Source organism: Pan paniscus, chromosome 1 (assembly GCF_029289425.2).
Source record: "Pan paniscus chromosome 1, NHGRI_mPanPan1-v2.0_pri, whole genome shotgun sequence".
In the NCBI taxonomy this organism is placed as follows: Eukaryota; Metazoa; Chordata; class Mammalia; order Primates; family Hominidae; genus Pan; species Pan paniscus.
The window spans coordinates 205848215-205868995 of NC_073249.2; the positions used below are offsets into that span (position 1 = coordinate 205848215).

Genomic DNA, 20781 nt, shown 5'->3' on the forward strand with positions numbered 1-20781 from the left:
ATTACACCCCCAGGAGAGCTGCCCTTCCAGATCCAGCTGCCCATCGTGTTCCTTGATCGGTGCCTTTGTCCCACTTTGAATGGTGATACAATTGGGCCACTCTGATCCTGCTGTAGGGGTCTGAGACTGGTTCTCTGTTTCCAACTGAGTGGATCTAGCCAGCTGCCTCACGCAGAGTTGATGCTCAGTAAACACTTATGAAGTGCGAAGGGGTGGATCCAAGTTAGAAATAAGAATGGGGAATTAGCCAAAGCTAGGGCCTCTCAGTCCCCTGTGCCCCAACATCTATTCTTCTGATGGCAGATGGTTCACCTGGTTGAGCAGCCTCTGGGGGCTCTGCTCAGCGTGCCACCCACTGACTTGGTCGCTCACCCCATGAGAGAGATTAGGAGCTTTCACAGGATCTTGGAACATCCACTCCAGGCTGTGTGGAGCCTTCCCTCTGTGAAGTTGCTGGTCTGTGAGGGTGGCCACGCTGCACTGGGGTGGAGAGGGGACTCAGGGGCCTAGAAAAGAGCAGGGCCTTCATCTGAGCATTCTTCCATCCCTCCTGGGTAAGGCACACAGGTATTCATTCATTCCACAAAGATAGGTTGTACTTAAGAAATAATTGCTTGATTAGTTAACTATAATGGTTTGTAGGTGTTTTACCAAATGTGCCTGGCTCAGCAGGTGCTTAATGCATATTTGACTAATTAATGACTAGTTTTCAGGCCCTTAACCAGATGTGCTTAGCATAGTGCCTGTGCCATAGGTGTGCAGATAGTAAAATGAATAACTTAATGTTTGAATGAACAAAGGGGTAGGAAGGAAGATCAAGCTGGGAACAGCCTTTCTCTGCTGAGCGTATGTATATTGTGTGATCATGTCCTGGTGTGTATGTGTGTGTGTGTTTGTGCCTCCTCTGCTAACAGGACACAAGCTCATCATCCTCTCCTGCCACTGCCATGTTGCCTCAGCCTAAATCAGCTCTAGTTCTGAACCCCCTCCTGGTCAGTGTGGACCCTGGCCAGCACGTCTGCACAGCTCTTGGCTCAGAGCAGCGGGAGCTGGCCAGACTCCGGCAGCCAGTGTTGCCCTGAGACTGCCCCTTGGAGCTCCGAAGATATGTCTTCACCAGAAACCAGGAGGGAGTCCCCACGGGCCAGCTCCTGATGATCAGACCCAAAACATTTCTGTTGTTATTGCCCAGTGGGGACCCTTGGGAGGAATCCTGCTTCTGCCTCTGTTGTGTCCCTCTCTGGGTCTCAGAAGGGTTTTCTCCAGCCTGGACCTGGGAGAGGAACATTCTTCCCCTGGAGTGGAGCTGGGCAGAGTATCAAGTGACCCCTGAGCCACCTGGGAAAGCAGTGACCACCCCAGATATTAACAATAACCTCATTACCCAGGAGCAGGTGCTGGTGCTGGCCACATCTGAGCAAACATCAGGCCAGTCAAAGCAAATCTGGCCGGGCGCAGTAGCTTACGCCTGTAATCCCAGCACTTTGGGAGGCTGAGATGGACAGATCACCTGAGGTCAAGATGTTCAAGACCAGCCTGACCAACATGGTGAAACCCTGTCTCTACTAAAAATACAAAAATTAGCCAGGCATGGTGGCGCACAACTGTAGTCCCAGCTACTCAGGTGGCTGTGATGGTGCACACCAGCTACTCGAGAGGTTGAGGCAGGAGAATCACTTGAACCTGGGAGGCAGAGGTTGCAGTGAGCCAAGATGGCACCACTGCACTCCAGCCTGGGTGACAGAGCAAGACTCTGTCTCAAAAAAAAAAAAAAAAAAGCAAATCTGATGATTCTGAAGGCCAGCCTCTGGGAATGTCTGGGCACATAGTACGTGTTTACTTACCTTCCTGCTATGCTTCCTTTCCAGAAACATGCTGGTGCTTTGCAAACAGAGGCAGCAAAACAAACAATACATTCTCCAAGAACATATTTTAAAGAAAGCATTCTACACAGTTTTGAGGCCAGGCTGTCCAGATGAGTGTCTGTAAATTAAATCTAGGATCTGTTTCTGCTTTCTCAATTGATCATGCATGTCCCAACGGAAAGAAATGTTTGCTGCCTCTGCAGGTGGTGAACAAGTGCTGAATAAGGCCTTTCATTCATTCGGTTGTTCATTCAAAAACACGTATTGAGGCCGGGCGCAGTGGCTCACGCCTATAATCCTAGCCCTTTGGGAGGCCGAGGCGGGTGGATCACCTGAGGTCAAGAGTTCAAGACCAGCCTGGCCAACATGGTGAAACCTCGTGTCTACTAAAAATACAAAAATTAGCCAGGCGTGGTGTTGGATGCCTGTAATCCTAGCTACTCAGGAGGCTGAGGCAGGAGAATTGCTTGAACCCAGGAGGCAGAGGTTGCAGCGAGTCGAGATTATGCCACTGCACTTCAGCCTGGGTGACAGAGCAAAAACTGTCTCAAAAAAAAAAAAAAAAAAGCACGTATTAAACAGCTGCTAGTTGCCAAATACAGTGCTAGACAATGGAAATATAAAAATGCATAGGATATTGGCCTGCCCTGAAGTTCACATTCTAGTAGGAGAGATGGACAAGGAGATGGTCGTGACATAGCACAGTAGCACAGCAGGCACCCAGGCCGCTGAGGGGCCCAGAGAGGGAAGGGGGTCGATGAAGGTTTCCGTAGGAAGACGGGGCCTTAGATGAGGGGGTCTGGAAACCATGAGGTCATCAAAATGCATGAAGCACTTCCTGGGCCAGGAATATTTCATGAAGTTTCTGCAAACCATTAAATAGTTAAATAATCAAGCCATTGCTCCTTAAGCACCTCGTAGGTCCCTAGCCCAATGTCCAGCAAAGTAGGCACTTAGTGAAGAACTCAAATCTCTGAGACTGCTTTATTTATTTATTTATTTTTTTGAGACAGAGTCTGACTCTTGTCGCCCAGGCTGGAATGCAGTGGCGCGATCTTGGCTCACTGCAATCTCCGCCTCCCGGGTTCAAAAGATTCTTCTGCCTCAGCCTCCCAAGTAGCTGGGATTACAGGTGCCCCCCATCATACCTGGCTAATTTTTGTATTTTTAGTAGAGACGGAGTTTCACCATGTTGGCCAGGCTGGTCTCGAACTCCTGACCTCAGGTGATCCGCCCACCTCGGCCTCCCAGAGTGCTGGGATTACAGGCATGAGCCACCGAGCCCGGCCTCTGAGACTGACTTCTGGGACTCGCTTCTTGTTTCGTTTTTAAACCCAAGTCCCTGTATGATAACAGCAAAAACCTTTATCAGTTAATTAATCAGTCTGTCTCTCTCTCACACACAGACACATACACACAGATTCTGATGCGTCTTCCCGCGTTAGGCTCACTCTCAGCCTGTCTCCTGGCATCTCCACCAGCCAAGATATTGTAAAATTTTCCTTCCTGTGGTTTGATGTGTGAAAACAATAGGTATTCTTTTCCTTCTCTAAGTATGGAGTTATATCGTAATACTCAACAGGCTCTTTCAACCTACATGGAAATTCTTTCCCTGCCCTATAAAGATTCTGGTGCCTTCCCCGAGTTTGGGAGTGGAGCATGCAACTGTGATTAAGATGATTTGATTTAGAGATATTTAAAATGGCACCATCACCCCCACCATTTCCTTTCTCTGTTTTCATGTGTAATGGCTCCATAATTTTTTTATGGCACACCTCTCGGCTGTGAACAATAATTTTTAATTGTTGTGTGATTATCTCAAAGTCAGATCACCCTGATTTTCCTGCTGTTGTGCAGCTGCTCTGAGCCCTTTGTCAGCCACCCATCTGAAGGACTTTGTGTTTGTCATCAAATGTTACTAATTCCACAAATGAACCTCTGCCCACTGGCCTTATGTTCCTGAGTGAGGGGAACACTGCCCATACTAGCTCGTGCGTTCTTTGCTGCTCTCTAAAGACTGGCCTGAAACTTCAGACCCTGAGACTCGAGGAAGCTGAGCCCCCATGCCCAGCCATGGCCATCATCACTGTGAAATCTGTGAAATTGGTCCTACCTTTCTTCCTAACTTTTAGATGGATAAACTGAGGCATGGAGCGATGAGGTCACTTGCCCAAAGCCCCACTGGCAAAAGTAGAAAGCTGGATTTGAACCCAGGTCTAGTGGCCTCCAAAGCCCACCCTGCCTCACTGCCTCCCTGTGTGGTGGGGAAACGGATCTCAGCAGTCAGGCTGCACCAGCCCCTGGTGTGACTGGCAGAGAGGTGGGGAAGGAAAGCAGAAAAACACAGCCTTGGCATGGCTGGACCAAGACAGGCCTGGGCCCAGCTCTCAGCTCTCCGCCCTCCCACATAGCTGGGCGACCTTGTTCCGTTCACTCCCTTGGTTTCCTCTTTGACTAGGGACATGATGCCTGCATCTGATGACTTGTAATGAGTTAAATGAGATCCTGAATGTGTGCAAAGTGCCCAGTGCACGGCCATGTTCAGTAAAGTCCCTTTGGTCATCAGCACAGCCTGGGTGGATGGACGATGGGGCTGGGCCTGTGATTCTCGGTCCTGCACAGTCAGCTTCGTGTTGCTGCCTCAGGCCAGGCCTCTGCGTAGGCCACCCAGGCTTTGGGTCCTCTGGGAGAGCTCAGCCGCCAACCTTGAGGCAGGGCTCTGGCCCTTTCCTCTTGCCTCTGGCAAACCAGTCTCTTCGCTCTTATCCCCCAGGATTGAGTGCAATGGCTCCATCTTGGCTCACTGTAACCTCCACCTCCCGGGTTCAAACGATTCTTCTGCCTCTGCCTCCCAAGTAGATGTGATTAAGTCGGCCACCCAAAGTGCTGGGATTACAGGCATGAGCCACGGCACCTGGCATAGCCTTTGGGTTTTTGAGGATTCCCTGAGGTCACTCACTCTCCTGCTTGTACGTAGGAGTGATTTTTCCTATTTCCTCCTTCTATTTCTAATAGGCTTTCCTCCTTCCTATGTCCTGTCATCCATACTGTCTACATCACCCTTTTGGCACATAGTAAATGTTCAGTTTATTTTTGTAGAAAGGAGGACAGACATTTCTCCTACTGTTCCATTTTGATTTATGTGTATATCCCCAACTGAATTGTTAGCTCTTGGATTAAAGGACTCTGCCTTTTTATGCCCAATACCCCAGTACCCTACACACACACACACACGCACACACGCACGGGCACACACTTTCATGGAGGTGCACACATGCACATACACGCACTCCATACTCAGCAGAGAACCTGGAAGGTAGTCATTATCTTGCTGAATAAATGAATGCATGCGTGAATGAATAAATTTGTTGAGCATCAAGGAATAATAAAGAGTCAATGAATATTTATGGAGGAAAAGGTTGATTAAGAGAAACACCTGGGTTCTGGGTACCTTTTAGCCACAGGAAGGATTTTAGACAGCTGAGTAGAAGTCTTGTGTTATAAGCGGAAATCATTTCTCTGTAGGAGTCTAGTGACCGTCCAGTTCCAAATCTGTGTGGTCAGGGCCAGGGTGGGACATGTGGCCCCTGGGCCCCAAGCCCCCTTCTCTGCCCTCCCTGCTTCTTCCCTGCCTGCCCTTCACTGGCCTCTTGTCCTTAACCCTTCCAGGATCCCCCTCTGTGTGCCTGAGCGAAGCTTGTGTCTCAGTGACCAGCTCCATCTTGAGCTCCATGGACCCCACAGTGGACCCCTGCCATGACTTCTTCAACTACGCCTGTGGGGGCTGGATCAAGGCCAACCCAGTCCCTGATGGCCACTCACGCTGGGGGACCTTCAGCAACCTCTGGGAACACAACCAAGCAATCATCAAGCACCTCCTCGGTAAGCATCCAGCATGGAGACCAATAAATGGGCCACAGCGGGGAGCTGTCAGCTGGCCCAGCCAGCTTCCCAGCTGCGCCTGCTTAAAGGAGGAGCTTGGCAGAATGGGCCGGGCACGGTGGCTCACACCTGTAATCCCAGCACTTTGAGAGGTCAAGGTGGGTGGATCACTTGAGGCCAGGAGTTCAAGACCAGCCTGGCCAACATGGCAAAACCCTGTCTCTACTAAAAATACAAAAATTAGCTAGGCATGGTGGCGTGCGCCTGTAGTCCCAACTACTCGGGAGGCTGAGGCAGGAGAATCGCTTGAAACTGGGAGGCAGAGGTTGCCGTGAGCCGAGATCGTGCCACTGCACTCCAGCCTGGGCAACAGAGTGAGACTCTTGTCTAAAAAACAAGAAAAGAGGAGCCTGGCAGAATGGAAGACCATAGACTTGGGAGTAGGTGAAGCTGGGTTAGAATGTCTGCCCTCACTCATTGTATGATCCTGAGTAAGTCACATATCTCTGAACCTGAGTTTCTTCATCTGTAAAATGAGACTAATAAGACCCAAGGTACAGAGTTTTGAGAACTAGAGAGCACATGTGTAAAGCATTAGCATGGTGTGTGTGGCATGTAGGGTGTACACAAGAACTGGTGGCTGTGGTCGTTACTTTTGTGGCTTCAAGCTTGGCGTAGCTTTTGACTAGTATTGACTGTGAGTTTTGAAAGTTATGAGCAAAAGGGATCGAGACTGAACACAATAGATCAGATTCTAAGGTTGTGATCCAATGAAAGTTCTAACAACAGCTTATCAGAGGATTAGTTATTCAGTATAGGTGGGAATCATCCTTAGCCTCACGGTGATTGGGCTTGCACGATAAGCTGTCTGGTCAGAGTTCTCTTTGCACTTCACTAGGCCTTGGGCACCTCTGGTTCACCCCTGTGTTGATGGTTTTATCCTCAGATTAGAGCTCCACGTTGTCTTGTTTGCAGCTGTATCCTTAGTTAATGTTTGTTGAATTCCCATCTGCCCACTGGGCTCCTCCCTCCAGTGTGAAATCATGACACCCGTGCTGTACCATAAAGCTGCCCACCTTAACCCTCCCACAGCTGGGACCATGGCTGTCTCCCTCTCCTGCTGTCCCCTGCTCCATCCTGGGACCCTAAATGCTGGGAGAGGCTGCATTCTGAAAAGTCAATCAATTTAGCCATCAACAACAGAACCTAGATCCAACAAATACTGATTGTTTTAAAAAACTTTAAGATATTCAAAGGCAGGTACAATAGAAGATACCCAAAAGGGGACAGATCTTCTTAAAGGGACACGAATCTTAAGAGACAGGAAATGATTCTAAATGGACAATTAACAATTTAAGGCAACTGGGTCTTTTAGATTACAGGGAAAGTAGGCAAACCAGGTGAAGGAGACCTTTCCTTTCTTTCCTGCCCCAGCCCCACAGGGCAGAGCCGCCGCTAGATAAAACACACCCACCCTTTCTCCTGGCCTCTGACAGCTCCTGAAGCAGCAGCAGCAGCTGCCTTTGGCCTAACTTCCTGAGGATGAGCAGGGTGGTGTGTATGGAGGTAGGGTTGAAGCTCAGTATGTCCGAAGCAGCAAAGCCCCAGTCTGAGATGTCCCCCTGCCTGCCTTATGCCACCAAAATGCCTTTGAAAGGGGATGCAGCTTTTCATTTTAGAACCAGACGCTTAAAAGGCAAATATGTCTGTCATTGCAAGACTGGAACTCAAGGACGACCCTTCTCCAGTGCCTAACATCACAGCTGGGGGCTTGGCAGGGCCCATAGTCCAGGTAGTATAACAAGGTGGGTCGGTTCCTCTGCTTCAGACTCACCAGGACCTGGGTTCGAATCCGGACTCTGCCACTTACTATGAGGTCTTGGGTCAATTACATCACCTCCCTGGCTTGTTTTCTCATGAGTACGGTGGGAACCATGCCTCCTCTGAATTTTGAAAATTAAATGGGAAATACATTTAAATGTATTTAAACCATGCCTAGGCCTGGCATGTTGTGGTGGCTGCTGTTTGTATTGATGTTACTGTTATTATTCACCCTTGACCTTTGCACAGCATTTGACAGGTTACAGAGCTGTTTTGTAGACACCATCCCATTTGATCCTGCAGGGTGGAAGCTGGGAAGGTGTTGTTCACTCTGTTGGTAGATGAGGAAAGCCAGATCCGGAGAGGTCCTCATGATAGGCTAGTGAGTGGCAGAGCTGAGACTTGCCTGATGCCTGGTCGTGTGCCCTTTCCCCTGTCCCACACCACCTCCTTCAGGTACAAGGGACAGACATTAGCTCCCTTTCCGCAGTGCCTGCAAGAACCTGCAGGGGGCGCAGAGCCTGAGGGCCTGAAGGAAGGAGAGACACAGATGTCCGCCGTGCGCTGTGCACTGTACCAGGCTTTTTAGAGCCACTGCTTCCTTAATCCTCACAACCCCAGACTTCGGAATTGTTGTTCCCATTTTACAGATGCAGCAGCTGAGGCTCCCAGAGGTTAAGTGACTTTGTCAAGGATATACCACCAGTCCAAAATGGTGAGGGGCTCACTCTCTGGGGAGCAGTTAGCATTTAGAGGGGATGGGGCAGGACAGTGGACAGGCCCTCTAGCTTCCCAGTGAGGCCCAGAATGGGCTCTTGTGCATCGTGTGGGTTCTGGTCTGACTGGTTCTGGGGCTGGTTCTCACTGGGAGAACCTTAGGTCTGAGCCAAGATTGAGTCCATCCCCGCTGTTCCTGACGATCAAGCCGTGGGTGGGGAGCTGCATCCAATGGGCCATGAACAACCCAAAATCATGCATTCAACCCTGACCCTGAGGCCAAGGTCTGGTGATACCAGGAGGCTAGACTGCAGAGTTCTGAAGTCAAGCAGTCCTGGTGTGCTAGCTGCTTATCACTCGTGTGGCCTTGGACAAGTGACCTGGCTTCTCTCCCACTTAGTTTTATCATCTGTACAGTAGGGATAATTATGCCTCCTAACACATACAGTTACTGTTGAGTATTGACTTGCCTGGGATGGTTCAAAGTGCTGAGCACCGGAATACATCGGAATACTAGCCTGGCACCTAGTAGGTACTCAGCAAAGCACAGCTGCCCTCCTTGGTGGTGTTAGGTGAGTTCCAACCCAGACTTCTTACAAACAAGCTGTATGACTGCAGAGAGGTCACCCAGATTTTTAGGTCCTCGGCTCATCACCTATAAAGTGGGAACTAACTGAAACTCAGCTCATTAGTAGGGATGCTCTAAGGGTTAATTGGGTGGGCAAAGAACAGAGTCATTATTGCTTATTTATTAGAGAAGCGCTGGTATGTGGACCCAGTTGTCAGGAAGGAGATGCAGAGTACAGCTGTGACACACTGAGTATCTCACTTGTATTATTTCATTGACTTCTCATAGTAAACTCATGGAGTAGGCTGCATTTGCACATTACAGATAAGACTCATGAATATGAAGGAAATGTATTTCCTAGGAAATGGTGAGGCTGGGATTAGACCCAGAGCTGTGGGACCTCAAAGCCTGTATTCTTTCTCTACTCACTCCACTGTCAGATTCAGCAGGGAGAGGCACTGGGTCGGCACTGCTGGCGGGGAGAGCAGCCGAGAAGTGTGGTTCGCCTGCCTCCTTTCCCCAGCGGCTGCTCCACTGAGTTCTCAGCCCAGGCCAGCCAAGCCCCAGCCCAGGTCCAATGAACACAGGAGCTGGGGTCACCCCCATGTCATACTGACTAGGGGCTTCCCCGGAAGGCATATCCTGGGGTCCTCTCCCTCAAGGCTCAGTCCTCGGAACTAGTCTGGAAATGGCCCCTCACCTGTGGGCTTGATACCTGGGACTTTGATACATGGAAACTCCTGAAGAGGCAGATGGCAGGTGAGTGGGTGACAAAAAAATGCAGGAGTGTGGGCCAGTGCATTCTTGGGCTTAAGGCCAGGCTGGGTTCAGCGTCTCCAAGACAAAGGGGTCAGCCAACAGGCGTCGGAAGGGAGCCAGAGCTGATGGCACGGGAACAAGCCGGAGGTGCCCAGGCCACTCCGACCTGCTGAGGCGAGGGCTTCCCTCTAGGCGGAGAGGGGAGAAGGGACATTTAGAGTGCCAGTGTGGATTGTGTCAGCCGGTCCGGCAAGATAGCTGTTACCATCTGTTTGTGTGACCTTGGGCAAGCGATGCATTTCTCTGCCAGGTGAATTCATGCTAGCCTCCTCAGAGGCAATCCAGGCAGTTCTGTAGCAGGTGGGCCGAACTAGGCCAGGTGCCACTGTGGCATGACCTGGCAGTCTGCCAGCTGGGGATGCTGACCTCAGCTGCAGGACACACAGATGCCTCGCACCTCACTCTGCCACTCCCCCAAGTGGCCAGCATGGGCTGTCCTTGTAGGTTTTGGGGAGATGAGAGTGGGTGGCCTCACTTCATCAGAGGAAGGAAGCAGCCAGGCCCTTCAGCCCTTAGACTTGGCCCTGCCTTGGACTTTCCAACTGTGCTTGTAGCTCAGATTATTCTACCAGCTAGAGAGCCTACACCACCCCCTCCAAAGCCTCCGAGACTTTTCTCAAACCTGCTGCCTCCATTGTCTTCTGTGGCTACCAAAGGGCCTCTCTAGGCTTGAGCTACAAGTACACTGTGTGCACCTGTCCTGTTTGCTTTACTGTATTTTATACTGTAAGATGAACGCATACAAAAAAATCAATGCGTGCTCATTGTGACAATTCAAGCAACACAGATTCCATAAAGAAAAAACTAGCAGTCTGCCTTCCAGTCTCCCTGGGAGATAGACATACAATATTCCAATAGCGTTAAACGTGTCCATGTCGGTGATGTGGCAATTAATCATGTCACCCTGTGACATAGCTTGTATTTTTATTTTGACATATTTTCCTAATACCTGCTGTCTAATTGAGTTTCATCTTCCTGCGCATATTGGAAGGAAGCCATCTATGGACAGCATCTGCATCATGAATGCTTTCTATCCAGTATGGTGTCTACAGGAGTGGGTGCTGCCTTCCTGTTTGGGGAATGGTTACATGGATTGATTGATTCTTAGTCTGTTTGTGCTATTGTAACAAAATACCACAGACTGGATGATATGGTTTGGCTGTGTCCCCACCCAAATCTCATCCTGAATTGTAGCTCCCTCAATTCCCACATTTTGTGGCAAGAACCCAGTGGGAGGTCATTGAATCACGGGGGCGGCTCTTTCCCGTGCTGTTCTTGTGATAGTGAATAAGTCTCACAAGATCTTATGGTTTTAAAAATGGGAGTTCCCCTGCACAGCCTCTCTCTCTCTTTGCCTGTTGCCATCCATGTAAGACGTGACTTGCTCCTCCTTGCCTTCCACCACGATGGTGAGGCCTCCCCAGCCACGTGGAACTGGAAGTCCATTAAACCTCTTTCTTTTGTAAATTGCCCAGTCTTGGGTATGTCTGTATCAGCAGTGGGAAAACAGACTAATACACTGGATAATTTGTAAACAACAGAAATTTATTTCTCACTGTTCTGGACGCTGTGAAGTCCAAGATCAAGGCACGGGCTTATTCAGTGTCTGTTAAGGGTTGCTCTCTGCTTCCAAGATGGCACCATGAACTGTGTCTTCACATGGCATATGGGACTGAAGGGGGGGAACTGGCCCCCTCAAGCCCTTTTATAAGACACTAATCCATTCATAGAGCAGAGCCCTCATGACCTAAAGGCCCCATCTCTTAAAACTGCTCCTTAAGGATTAAGTTCCAACATGAATTTTGGAGGGGACACAGAAATTCAAATAATAGCATTGACTCAACGATATGAGGATGGGAGGGAGCGTCCAGGGCTTCTTAGGGCCAGCTGGGCTGCTTCAGCTTCACCTCCGGTTTTCTGAGCCAACCTGCAGGAAAGGACAGGGAAGCAGAAAAGGCTTAGGCTCCAGTCCTGGCCACAGCCACTTTTGCGACCTTGGACGAGTTACCCAACCTCTTATTTGTAAATGGAGTGTGATAACAGCCACTGTGGAATGGTCAGGACAAGATGCACACACAGCCATGCCTATGCCCATCTCAGAGGAAGCAGTTCACTTTCTCAGGAAGGCTTAGAAGTCCAGCATGCTACCCACTAGCTCTGCCTTGATAGGCCAGTTTCTTCACGCACCTGGGCCTCATTTTCCTTGTCTCTGAAATGGGATGGTGATATCCGTCTCAGGGGACCGGGGTGAGGTTGTGACAGCAGCACAGGGCCTGCTGTAGATGCTGTGAGCGGTGGCAGTGGTGGAATTATTTTTGTTCTGCAGAGCAAGGCGTCTCCTTTATCAGCACCCCTTCCCCCCAGCACAGGATGGGGCTCCTGAGGCCTGTGACTGTCTGAACGGAGTCTGGTTTTATCTAAAACAAACACTGGTCCTGCCCTGGTGTGGAGTCAGGGCCCCACAGGCTCCTGGCCAGATGGTCCCACTGCATCAAGGGAGGCCGCACGATTCCCAGACACCCCTATCCCAGCAGCATGTGGGGGATTCCCAGACACCCCTATCCCAGCAGCATACGGGGGATTCCCAGACACCCCTATCCCAGCAGCGTGTGGGGGATTCCCAGACACCCCTATCCCAGCAGCATACGGGAGATTCCCAGACACCCCTATCATACCCCACAGCTCTGCCTGCCTGGGCGTTCATTTCCTCCCTGAGGAGTGATGTGGAGAGGGCATTCCAATGAAAACTCCCAGAGGAAGAAGCAGCCGATGAAATGGTGCTCTGTCTTCCTCTCTGGGACTTTGGGGTAGGGACTGAGGAAGCTTCTGGAACTCAGGGCCCCTAGAAGGAAGTACCCAGGCAGTGTGGAGCTCTGTTGTGTGGCCCTAGGCTGCCAAAAGATCTTCATAGCACAAGGGGGCCGCAGAAGTGCTGCTGTCTCCAAAATGTGTCCCCAGCATAGTGCCAGGAGCCACACTGTTGGGTGTTGGCTTCTTCTTTGCCTCCATGAAATCTTCTGGGAAGTAAACATGAGCCAGGGGTGTCTTAAAGGAGACCACAGCATCAAGCCCCGGTCTTGCTGAACTCAGAGTGACAGCCCCGAGAGGGGACAGTGCCAGCCTGGGGCTAGTCTGAAAAAAGATACCGAGACGAGCACCCCTTGAGAGGCAAGGTTGGGGGCCTGAACGAGGGGCTATGGAGGGTTGGCACAGTCCTTTTTCTGAATAAGAAAAAGGTCTGTGCCTGATTTCACTTTGTTTTGTTTTGTTTGAAACCAAGTCTCGATCTGTCGCCCAGGCTGGAGTACAGTGGCGCGATCTCGGCTCACTGCAACCTCCGCCATCTGGGTTCAAGCGATTCTTGTGCCTCAGCCTGCCGAGTAGCTGGGACTACAAGCACCCGCCACCACACCTGGATAACTTTTGTATTTTTAGTAGAGACAGGGTTTCACCAGGTTGGCCAGGCTGGTCTCAAACTCCTGACCTCAAGTGATCCACCCACCTTGGCCTCCCAAAGTGCTGGGATTACAGACATGAGCCACTCATTTCACTTTGAAGCCCAGTCACCTCCCGCAGGCTAGAGTGCTACCTTTCTCTGTCATTCATTCCTTTATTCACTCACCAATTATGCATCAGACACTTTCTGTGTGCCAGGCATTGCTCGGGGCTGGGGATTATGTAGGAATAAGACAGTCTTTTCTTGTGGAAGTTACATTCCAGCAGGGAAGACAGACAGTAAACAAATAAATGACTAAATACATGATAGGATTGTAAAGAGAAGGGCTCAAAAACATCAAGTAGGGCATGGGGCCAGAGAGGGAAGAGGCGATTGTAGCTGCAGCGATCAGGAAGGGATGGGCTTTCTCAGAAGGGATGTCTGAGCAGATGCTTGAGTTAAGGAGAGAAGAGACCAGCCAGCCATGGGGAAAAGAGTGTGGGGCAGGAGCTGGAGACAGGTGGGAGCGCAGACCCCGTCACCCAGGGTGGCGTTTCTCAGCCTGCAGTTATCATTACGCCTCCATGAAATGTTAATGCCACAGGTACTCTGGATGTCTGTTGCTATTCTTAGTCTGTATACACAGAGTAAAAAGCGTAAGATGCTTTGTCCTGCAAGAATAAATTCCTGGGGGCAGTATTGCCCCTGTTGGGGATGCGTGATATAGAGCCTTCTGGCCAATTTAAGGAATTGGGGCTGGGTGCGGTGGCTGACGCCTGTAATCCCAGCACTTTGGGAGGCCGAGACAGGCAGACCACCTGAGGTCAGGAGTTTGAGAACAGCCTGGCCAACACAGTGAAACCCTGTCTCTACTAAAAATACAAAAATTAACCGGGCGTGATGGAGGATGCCTGTAATCCCAGCTACTCGGGAGGCTGAGGCAGGAGAATCACTTGAACCCAGGAGACGGAGGTTGCAGTGAGCCAAGATCGTGCCACTGCACTCCAGCCTGGGCGACAGAGCGAGACTCAGTGTCAAAAAAAAAAAAGGGGGGGGGGAATTGGTATATTCCAGTGCTTATTTGGACTAAAAGGAGTTCAAGACAACGCACTCTACAGACTCCCCAGACCAGGGCTCCCCTTGGGTGTCTCATGGAGGCCTCAAACTTCGAGTGTCTGGAGCTGAGCTTTAGGCAGTAGCTGTGTGCACAGAAGCTCCTTCCTAAGCCTGCCCCTCATCCTCAGGCTGCGGTTCCCCAGTGTCAGCAGCTTCTCACTCAGGCCAAAGAAACTTGACTCCATTCTTGACTCTCCTTTCTCTCATGTTCCAAATACTTCTCGCCCCCTTCTCTGCCACCATCCTGGCCAAGCAAGCGCCCACCTTTGCTCACCTGGTCCCCTGCAGCAGCCTCCCGCCTGGCAGCCTCACTTGGGCTCTTGTCCCCTGGAGCCTGCAGGATAGTAGGTGTTCCCTGAGTGAGGAGGAAAAAGAAGAGGTGGGAGAGTGTGCCATGGGTTGTCCCCGTGGGCTCCTGGAACCAGGGGGAGGAAGAGGAACCGTACCTTCTACCAGGGCTCCTGCCCCAGCCAGCATCGGCAGTGGGGATACTGATGACACACACAGAGGGGGCATGAACACCAACTCCTGGCGGGGCCCCCTCATCCTGTCCGCTCCTGCCCCACCTGCCTGATTTCCTTTAAAAAAAAAAAAAGGGAATCTTGGCCAAGCATGGTGGCTCACGCCTGTAATCCCAGCATTTGGGGAGGCTGAAGTGGGCAGATCACAGGTCAAGAGATTGAGACCATCCTGGCCAACATGGTGAAACCCCGTCTCTACTAAAAATACAAAAATTAGCCAGGCGTGGTGGTACACGCCTGTAGTCCCAGCTACTCGGGAGGCTGAGGCAGGAGAATCACTTGAACCCAGGAGGTGGAGGTTGCAGTGAGCCGAGATTGCGCCCCTGCGCTCCAGCCTAGTGACAGAGCGAGACTCTGTCTCAAAAAAAAAATAAAAATAAATGTAAAAAAAGGAAACCTTAGGTGGGCATCAGGCCTCATCACCCTCTCATCTTCCAGATGTCCTTCCTCTCCAGAAAGGGACACTGGGTTCTGTTCTTGCAGCCACCACCTGTTGCTAGGGGCCTACTAGGTCCTTATCCAGGGCTGGTTCTGGGGCTGCAGGGACCACTAAGACATGGAATGGCGGAGGGGCAGCCCAGGCACAGCCCCTGCTTCTACTCCACATTGAGTTCATCCTTCAGCCCGAAGCTCCAACGAAGCTTCCCCGGGGCCTTGCTTGGCTTCCCTGGTCTCCTCCCGCCCTCCCCTTCAAGGCCTCTGGGATGTTCTCACAGCGTTCACCCCGTGCGTAATCAGATGCTCCCGCGAGTCCTTGACTGCTGTTTGCCTCACTCACCACGCTGCATGCCTCACGTGGACAGGCCTCCAGTTCTGTTGCCCACTGTCCCCGACACCCGGCCTGGCGGTTGCCAGGCAAAAGGAACTTTGTAAACAATGTGGGAAAGCAAGTGAGCGTGGCACCCAGGTGGTGGGGGCCAAAGGAATGGAGTTTGAACCTGGCCTGTGGCAGCCTCTCAGCGAAGGAGCAAGGGAGGCTGTGTCTGAAGGAGGCATTCCTTCTCCCTCCCGGTGATAATTCGGGGCTTGCAGACAGGTGTTAGGGAAGAGGGCCTCGGAACTCGCTGTGATTAGCACAGCCAGGCTGCTCCTGGGAGCCTTTCTTTAGGCCTCTTATCTTTGTGGCCTTGGGGGAGGGAGATGCCAGGCTCACTCATGGGCCAGAGCACACAGAGTGCCTTCCCCAACGCTGGCCCTGGCATTTCAGGGCTTTGGCCGGAGCCAGATGTGGAGGGTGAGACGCTGCATCTGAGGCCTGGGGACCAATGACGATTCTCCTGCTTTTTCTTCCAAGAGCTTCATTGGGAGTGTTGCCATAGGAACGAGGCCCCTGGGAGGGGCGAGGCACTCCCCTTTTGCTCTCCCTGATCTTCTGTATCCCAGCTTCCCCATTTCCACCCTCCCCTCACAGAGTCCTCTTCTCAGAGCTGCCGTGGTGCCTGGGGGACATGCAGGTGTTTCCAGCACTTAGCAACCCAGTAGCCCATGGTCTCCAGGGCTGTACGAACCCTCCATAGCCCCTCGTTCAGGCCCCTGACCCTGTCTCTCAAGGGGCTCTCTTGTCTCTGTGTCTTCCTTCAAACTAGCCCCAAGCTGGTCCCGTCCCCCTTTCAGGGCCATCACCCTGACGTCAGCAAGACCGGGGCTCGATGCTCTGATCAGTGAAAGCCATGGTGCTATTTATGGTGAGGATCGGGGGGCAGGGAGCTCTTGGGGTGAGCCTGGGAAAGCTGATGAAAGACTGGCCAGGAAGTGACTCATGTCCTTTGCTCCAAGTGACTACGCCAGACAGCTTTCTTTTCTCCAAGCAGCCCGCCTGCCCTTTCAGGCATCCCTGCTTGTCCCCACACTGTCCTGTCCTGCTCCGCGCAACCCAGTGGCCTCTCCCCTCCCTTCCACCTGGTGAACAACTTCAGCTTTCAGAACCAGCTCAAATGGAACGCCCTCTGGAGACCCCTCTTCTCCCCACCCCTCCGAAGGGAGTGACTTTTCTCTGTGTTCCATAGCCACGTGCGTTGTTCATAGCACTGTCGTGTCTGGCGGTCATTTCTTTGAGTTTCTGCTGGGTGCCAGGCACAGGGCTGGGCTCTGAATTTTATAGGCATAAATAAGACCCGCTTTCTGTCCCAAGGAGCTCACGGTCTAATGATGGACACAGGTATGCAGAGCGGTGAGGGCCTTTGGGAATCTTAGGAGAGCCTTCATCAAAAAGATGTCCCCATAGAGGCCTTGAGGTTGAGTAGGATTTTAACAGGGTCCCATGCAGAAGCTCCTTGGGGACAGGGATGTTTTCTCTTGTGTCCCACAGCTTACACAGGGCCTAGCATAGAGTAAGCATCTAGTATCTGGTCAGAGGGTGGATGGATACAGTTCTGCCAGGAAAGTCTTTGTGAAGGAGCTGGGGTTTGAGGGATCTTTGAAGGAGGCAAAGGAAGGGGCTTCAGGGCCAGAGAGAAATGAACATGAAATGAGGGAATGTGTCTGGAGCAGTGAGTTTCCCAGAGGAGGCAAGAGGGACAGATGGAATTGAGGGGTTTAGAGTATCTGGCATGGCCTGGAGCAGGGCTCTGAGAAGAAGGCTCATGCACAGAGCCCCAGTACATAGTGGGTCCCTTGTGGACCTGAGTGGCAGGAAGCGGTCATCTTCAGCAGGTGCACCCACCGGAGCATTGCCTTTAGCAGGTGGCATCTGGACCAGGGCACTGAGGTGAGGGAGAAGGGAACAGAATCTCCGGGTGTCTGGGGTAAGGTCTGAGAAGCCACTGCAGGAGGGAGATGCTGCTTGCTGGAGTTGGCAAGGGCGGTGGAAAACGGCCCCAGGAGTTGGCTGTAAGCCTGGTGAACGTGCCTAGCCCCTCCAAGGAGGAAGCAAAAAGTAAATTCATAATGAATGAGCCTTTTGAGTTTCCATCCAACTTCAGTCTTTATCACAAGAAAGATCATCTGGTATCTGAAAACCAAGACCGGCCTCTGTCCCATGCACCAGGCAGGGGTGTTCGTACCACACGTTATCCACAGGGGAAGAACACTGTCCTGCTGGTGGGCACGTGCGGTCAACCCGGGGACACGTCTGTGAACCCAACCGGCAGAGGGAGAGAAACATGGTCGATTCTTTTTCTTTGCAGTCAGCAAAATTTCGGGAGCGCCTTCAGCTTGCCAGGCTCTGTCCAGGGGCCCTCACATACTCACGGTGACAGCATTCCTCACTGCCACTGCGACAGGCAGATGTCAGAGCTCCTTTGCAGCTGAGAACACCAAGGCTCCGAAAAGAGGGACTGCCCCAAAGCCACCCAGTGGGCAAGTGGGGCCGCATTGCAAACTCCACTGTCTGTTGTTCCAGAAAACTCCACGGCCAGCGTGAGCGAGGCAGAGAGAAAGGCACAAGTATACTACCGTGCGTGCATGAACGAGACCAGGATCGAGGAGCTCAGGGCCAAACCTCTAATGGAGTTGATTGAGAGGGTGAGTGCCTTGGGCTCTCCCTCCCCAAGCCCCAGCCCATGCCACCTGCCCCTCCCCTGGCTTCCACTCCAGCCTTCTGGTACCACTGGCCCACCTCATACCTCCAGCCGGTAGCACCAAGAGAAAGACAGAGAGAGAGAGAGCGAGTGTGCGAGAGCACATGTGAGTGTGAGCACATTGCGTAGCTGCGTGGGTGGGTTGTCTGTGCATGTGTTTGTGTGAGAGTGTGTGTCAGCATCTGTTGTAGATGTCTGTCATCTGTCTGTGTGTCTCTCTGTGCATCTGTGTGTGGGATGGGGGCCATGTTTAGAGGGAAAATATTCCTCCACGTTGCTGCTGTTTTTTCCTCAGGGGTTATGTTTGTGTGTGTGGAGGGGTGTGTGCCTGTTCCAGAAAGACCCACAGAGAGTCTTGGCCCAGAACCAGAGCCCTCCCCGTGAGCAGGGACCCAGGCCACTCTCCTATACCTGCTTACTCCTGAGCAGGGGAAGACATCTTTCTGGCTTTCTTGGGCACTTCCCAGACTCTGAGGCTTCCTGGTGCAGATAGAAGGTGTCTGTGGATGTTTTCTGCCTGCCTCGTGTTCCCTGGACAGCACTGCCTCTTAGCTTGGCTCCAGGAAAGCATTGCAGCAGGGTTGGTGGCTGCACGCGCTGGGGACTATGCTAGTCCCCTCCTCTCTGGACAGGTCCCATGTGCCAAACCAGGGAAGACCAGGGAGATTTTTTAAAATCCCAACTTTCTCGGGAGGCTGAGGCGGGAGGATCACTTGAAGCCAGGAGTTTAAGACCAGCCTGGGCAGCATAGCAAGACCCCATCTCCAAAAAATTTAAAAATTAGCCAGGTGTGGTGATACACACCTGTAGTCATAGCTACTTAGGAGGATGAGGTGAGACAATCACCTGAGCCCAGGAGGTGGAGGCTGCAGTGAGTTGTGATGGCCCCACTGCACTTCAGCCTGGGAATCAGAGCAAGACTCCATCTCAAAAAAATTTTTTTTTAAATCCCAACTTTGAGACTAAAGTAGACCGTAATTTACCAACCTTCTCTAACATGTGGAGCCTTTTTTATCCCAGAGGCACAATTGAATTTATGTTTTGATATAATCACATTCACACAATTCATTATCCAAAATATAAACCGTGAACCGGGAAAAGTCTCTTTCCCATTCTCATCCCAGCCACCCAGGGAGCAGCTGGATTCATGCCTGGCTGCTTGGCTTGTCTAGGATAAGCCTTTGCTCCATCCATGGGTCTCCAGCTCATGGGTCAGAAACCCCCAATGAAGACCAATCCTTTCCTTTGCTCTTGAGGCTCAGAGAGGTCAGGCGACTGCTCCAGGGTCACAGAGCAAGTCAGCTGCAGAACCAGAATTCACATCTGGGTCTCCCCGCCACCTCATCACCTCCCTGCCTGCTCTCCCTCCCCACAGCTCGGGGGCTGGAACATCACAGGTCCCTGGGCCAAGGACAACTTCCAGGACACCCTGCAGGTGGTCACCGCCCACTATCGCACCTCACCCTTCTTCTCTGTCTATGTCAGTGCCGATTCCAAGAACTCCAACAGCAACGTGATCCAGGTGAGCTAGCTTGAACCTGCAGCGATCGAGGGGGCGGGCACGACCTCTTCCTGTTTTGAGTTTAGCAGGACCTGGGGTGGGAGAGAGGCTTGCCCTGGGTGGGACGGCGGTCTTCTAGTTTCTGAGCCTGGGTTATTTCCAGAGGCCCCACTGGTGAGATCTTTGCAGGCTGCTGGCCTTGCGTAGATGGGCACTGCATACAGGTGAAACTTTGGGTGCCGATGGGTTTCCGTGGGCCCCAAGAGTGATGTCAACTCCTGGGCACAGCTGAACCCACATCCTGGTTTCCCCCTCCTTAGCGTCTGCTCTTTGTAACTCTTCTTGGAATGGTTTTGAATCCATCTCTCCCTGTCAGAGCATGCCCCAGACAGAGGCTCAGCCTGCCCAGGGGAGCTCCAGCACTGGTCTGCCCCAGCCTCCAATGCAGAAGTGAGAAACCCAGGCTGGGGGTCCTAAAAGCTGAGTTCCCAGCCCATCTCTACCATTCAGTCACTGTGTGACCTTGGGCAAGTGCCTCAACCTCTCAGAGCTACAGTTACCTTATAAATCAAATGGATTGCAATAACACCTGTCCTAGGTATGCCAAGATGTGGCCATGGGCGCCAATAGTAGCAAGCAGAATTTGACCCTCCCCTCCTGCTTGGCAGGCACTTGACCAGCACTGTCTTCTTGAATCCCCATTCTAGCTCTGAAGGTTAGGTTTTATTTTCCCTATTTTCCTGAGAAGAAACCTGAGAATCAGAAAGGTTCAGTAACTTGGCCAAGATCACACAGCTTTTGAGTGACTCTTAACCACCTGGAAAGCGTTGGGGAGATAGAGGCACTTTGCTGAGGCAAGTAGCTGTTACAAAGGAGGGTGGCTCTGTCCAGCCCTTCTGAGGAGCCCAGGAGCCCTGCAGGGGGCCACGTGGACAGTGGGCTTCTCAATGACTGTAGCCAGCAGTCCTGCTTCTCCAAGGGCCTGAGCTGGGCCTCTGCTGCCATGTACCAGCCATT

At 51.8% G+C, this 20781-nt stretch overlaps 1 protein-coding gene across 3 annotated transcripts in view; it reads left to right on the forward strand.

Moving 5' to 3' along the window:
* ECE1 (endothelin converting enzyme 1) overlaps window positions 1-20781 on the forward strand; it is a 127143-nt gene that overhangs the window by 65014 nt on the left and 41348 nt on the right. For all 3 annotated transcript variants that reach the window (XM_034957437.3, XM_063594212.1, XM_003814395.6), the window contains exons 4-6: window positions 5535-5747; window positions 18086-18207; window positions 19639-19785. In XM_034957437.3, coding sequence (XP_034813328.1) covers window positions 5535-5747; window positions 18086-18207; window positions 19639-19785 — 482 coding nt within the window. The remainder of the gene's footprint in view (window positions 1-5534; window positions 5748-18085; window positions 18208-19638; window positions 19786-20781) is intronic.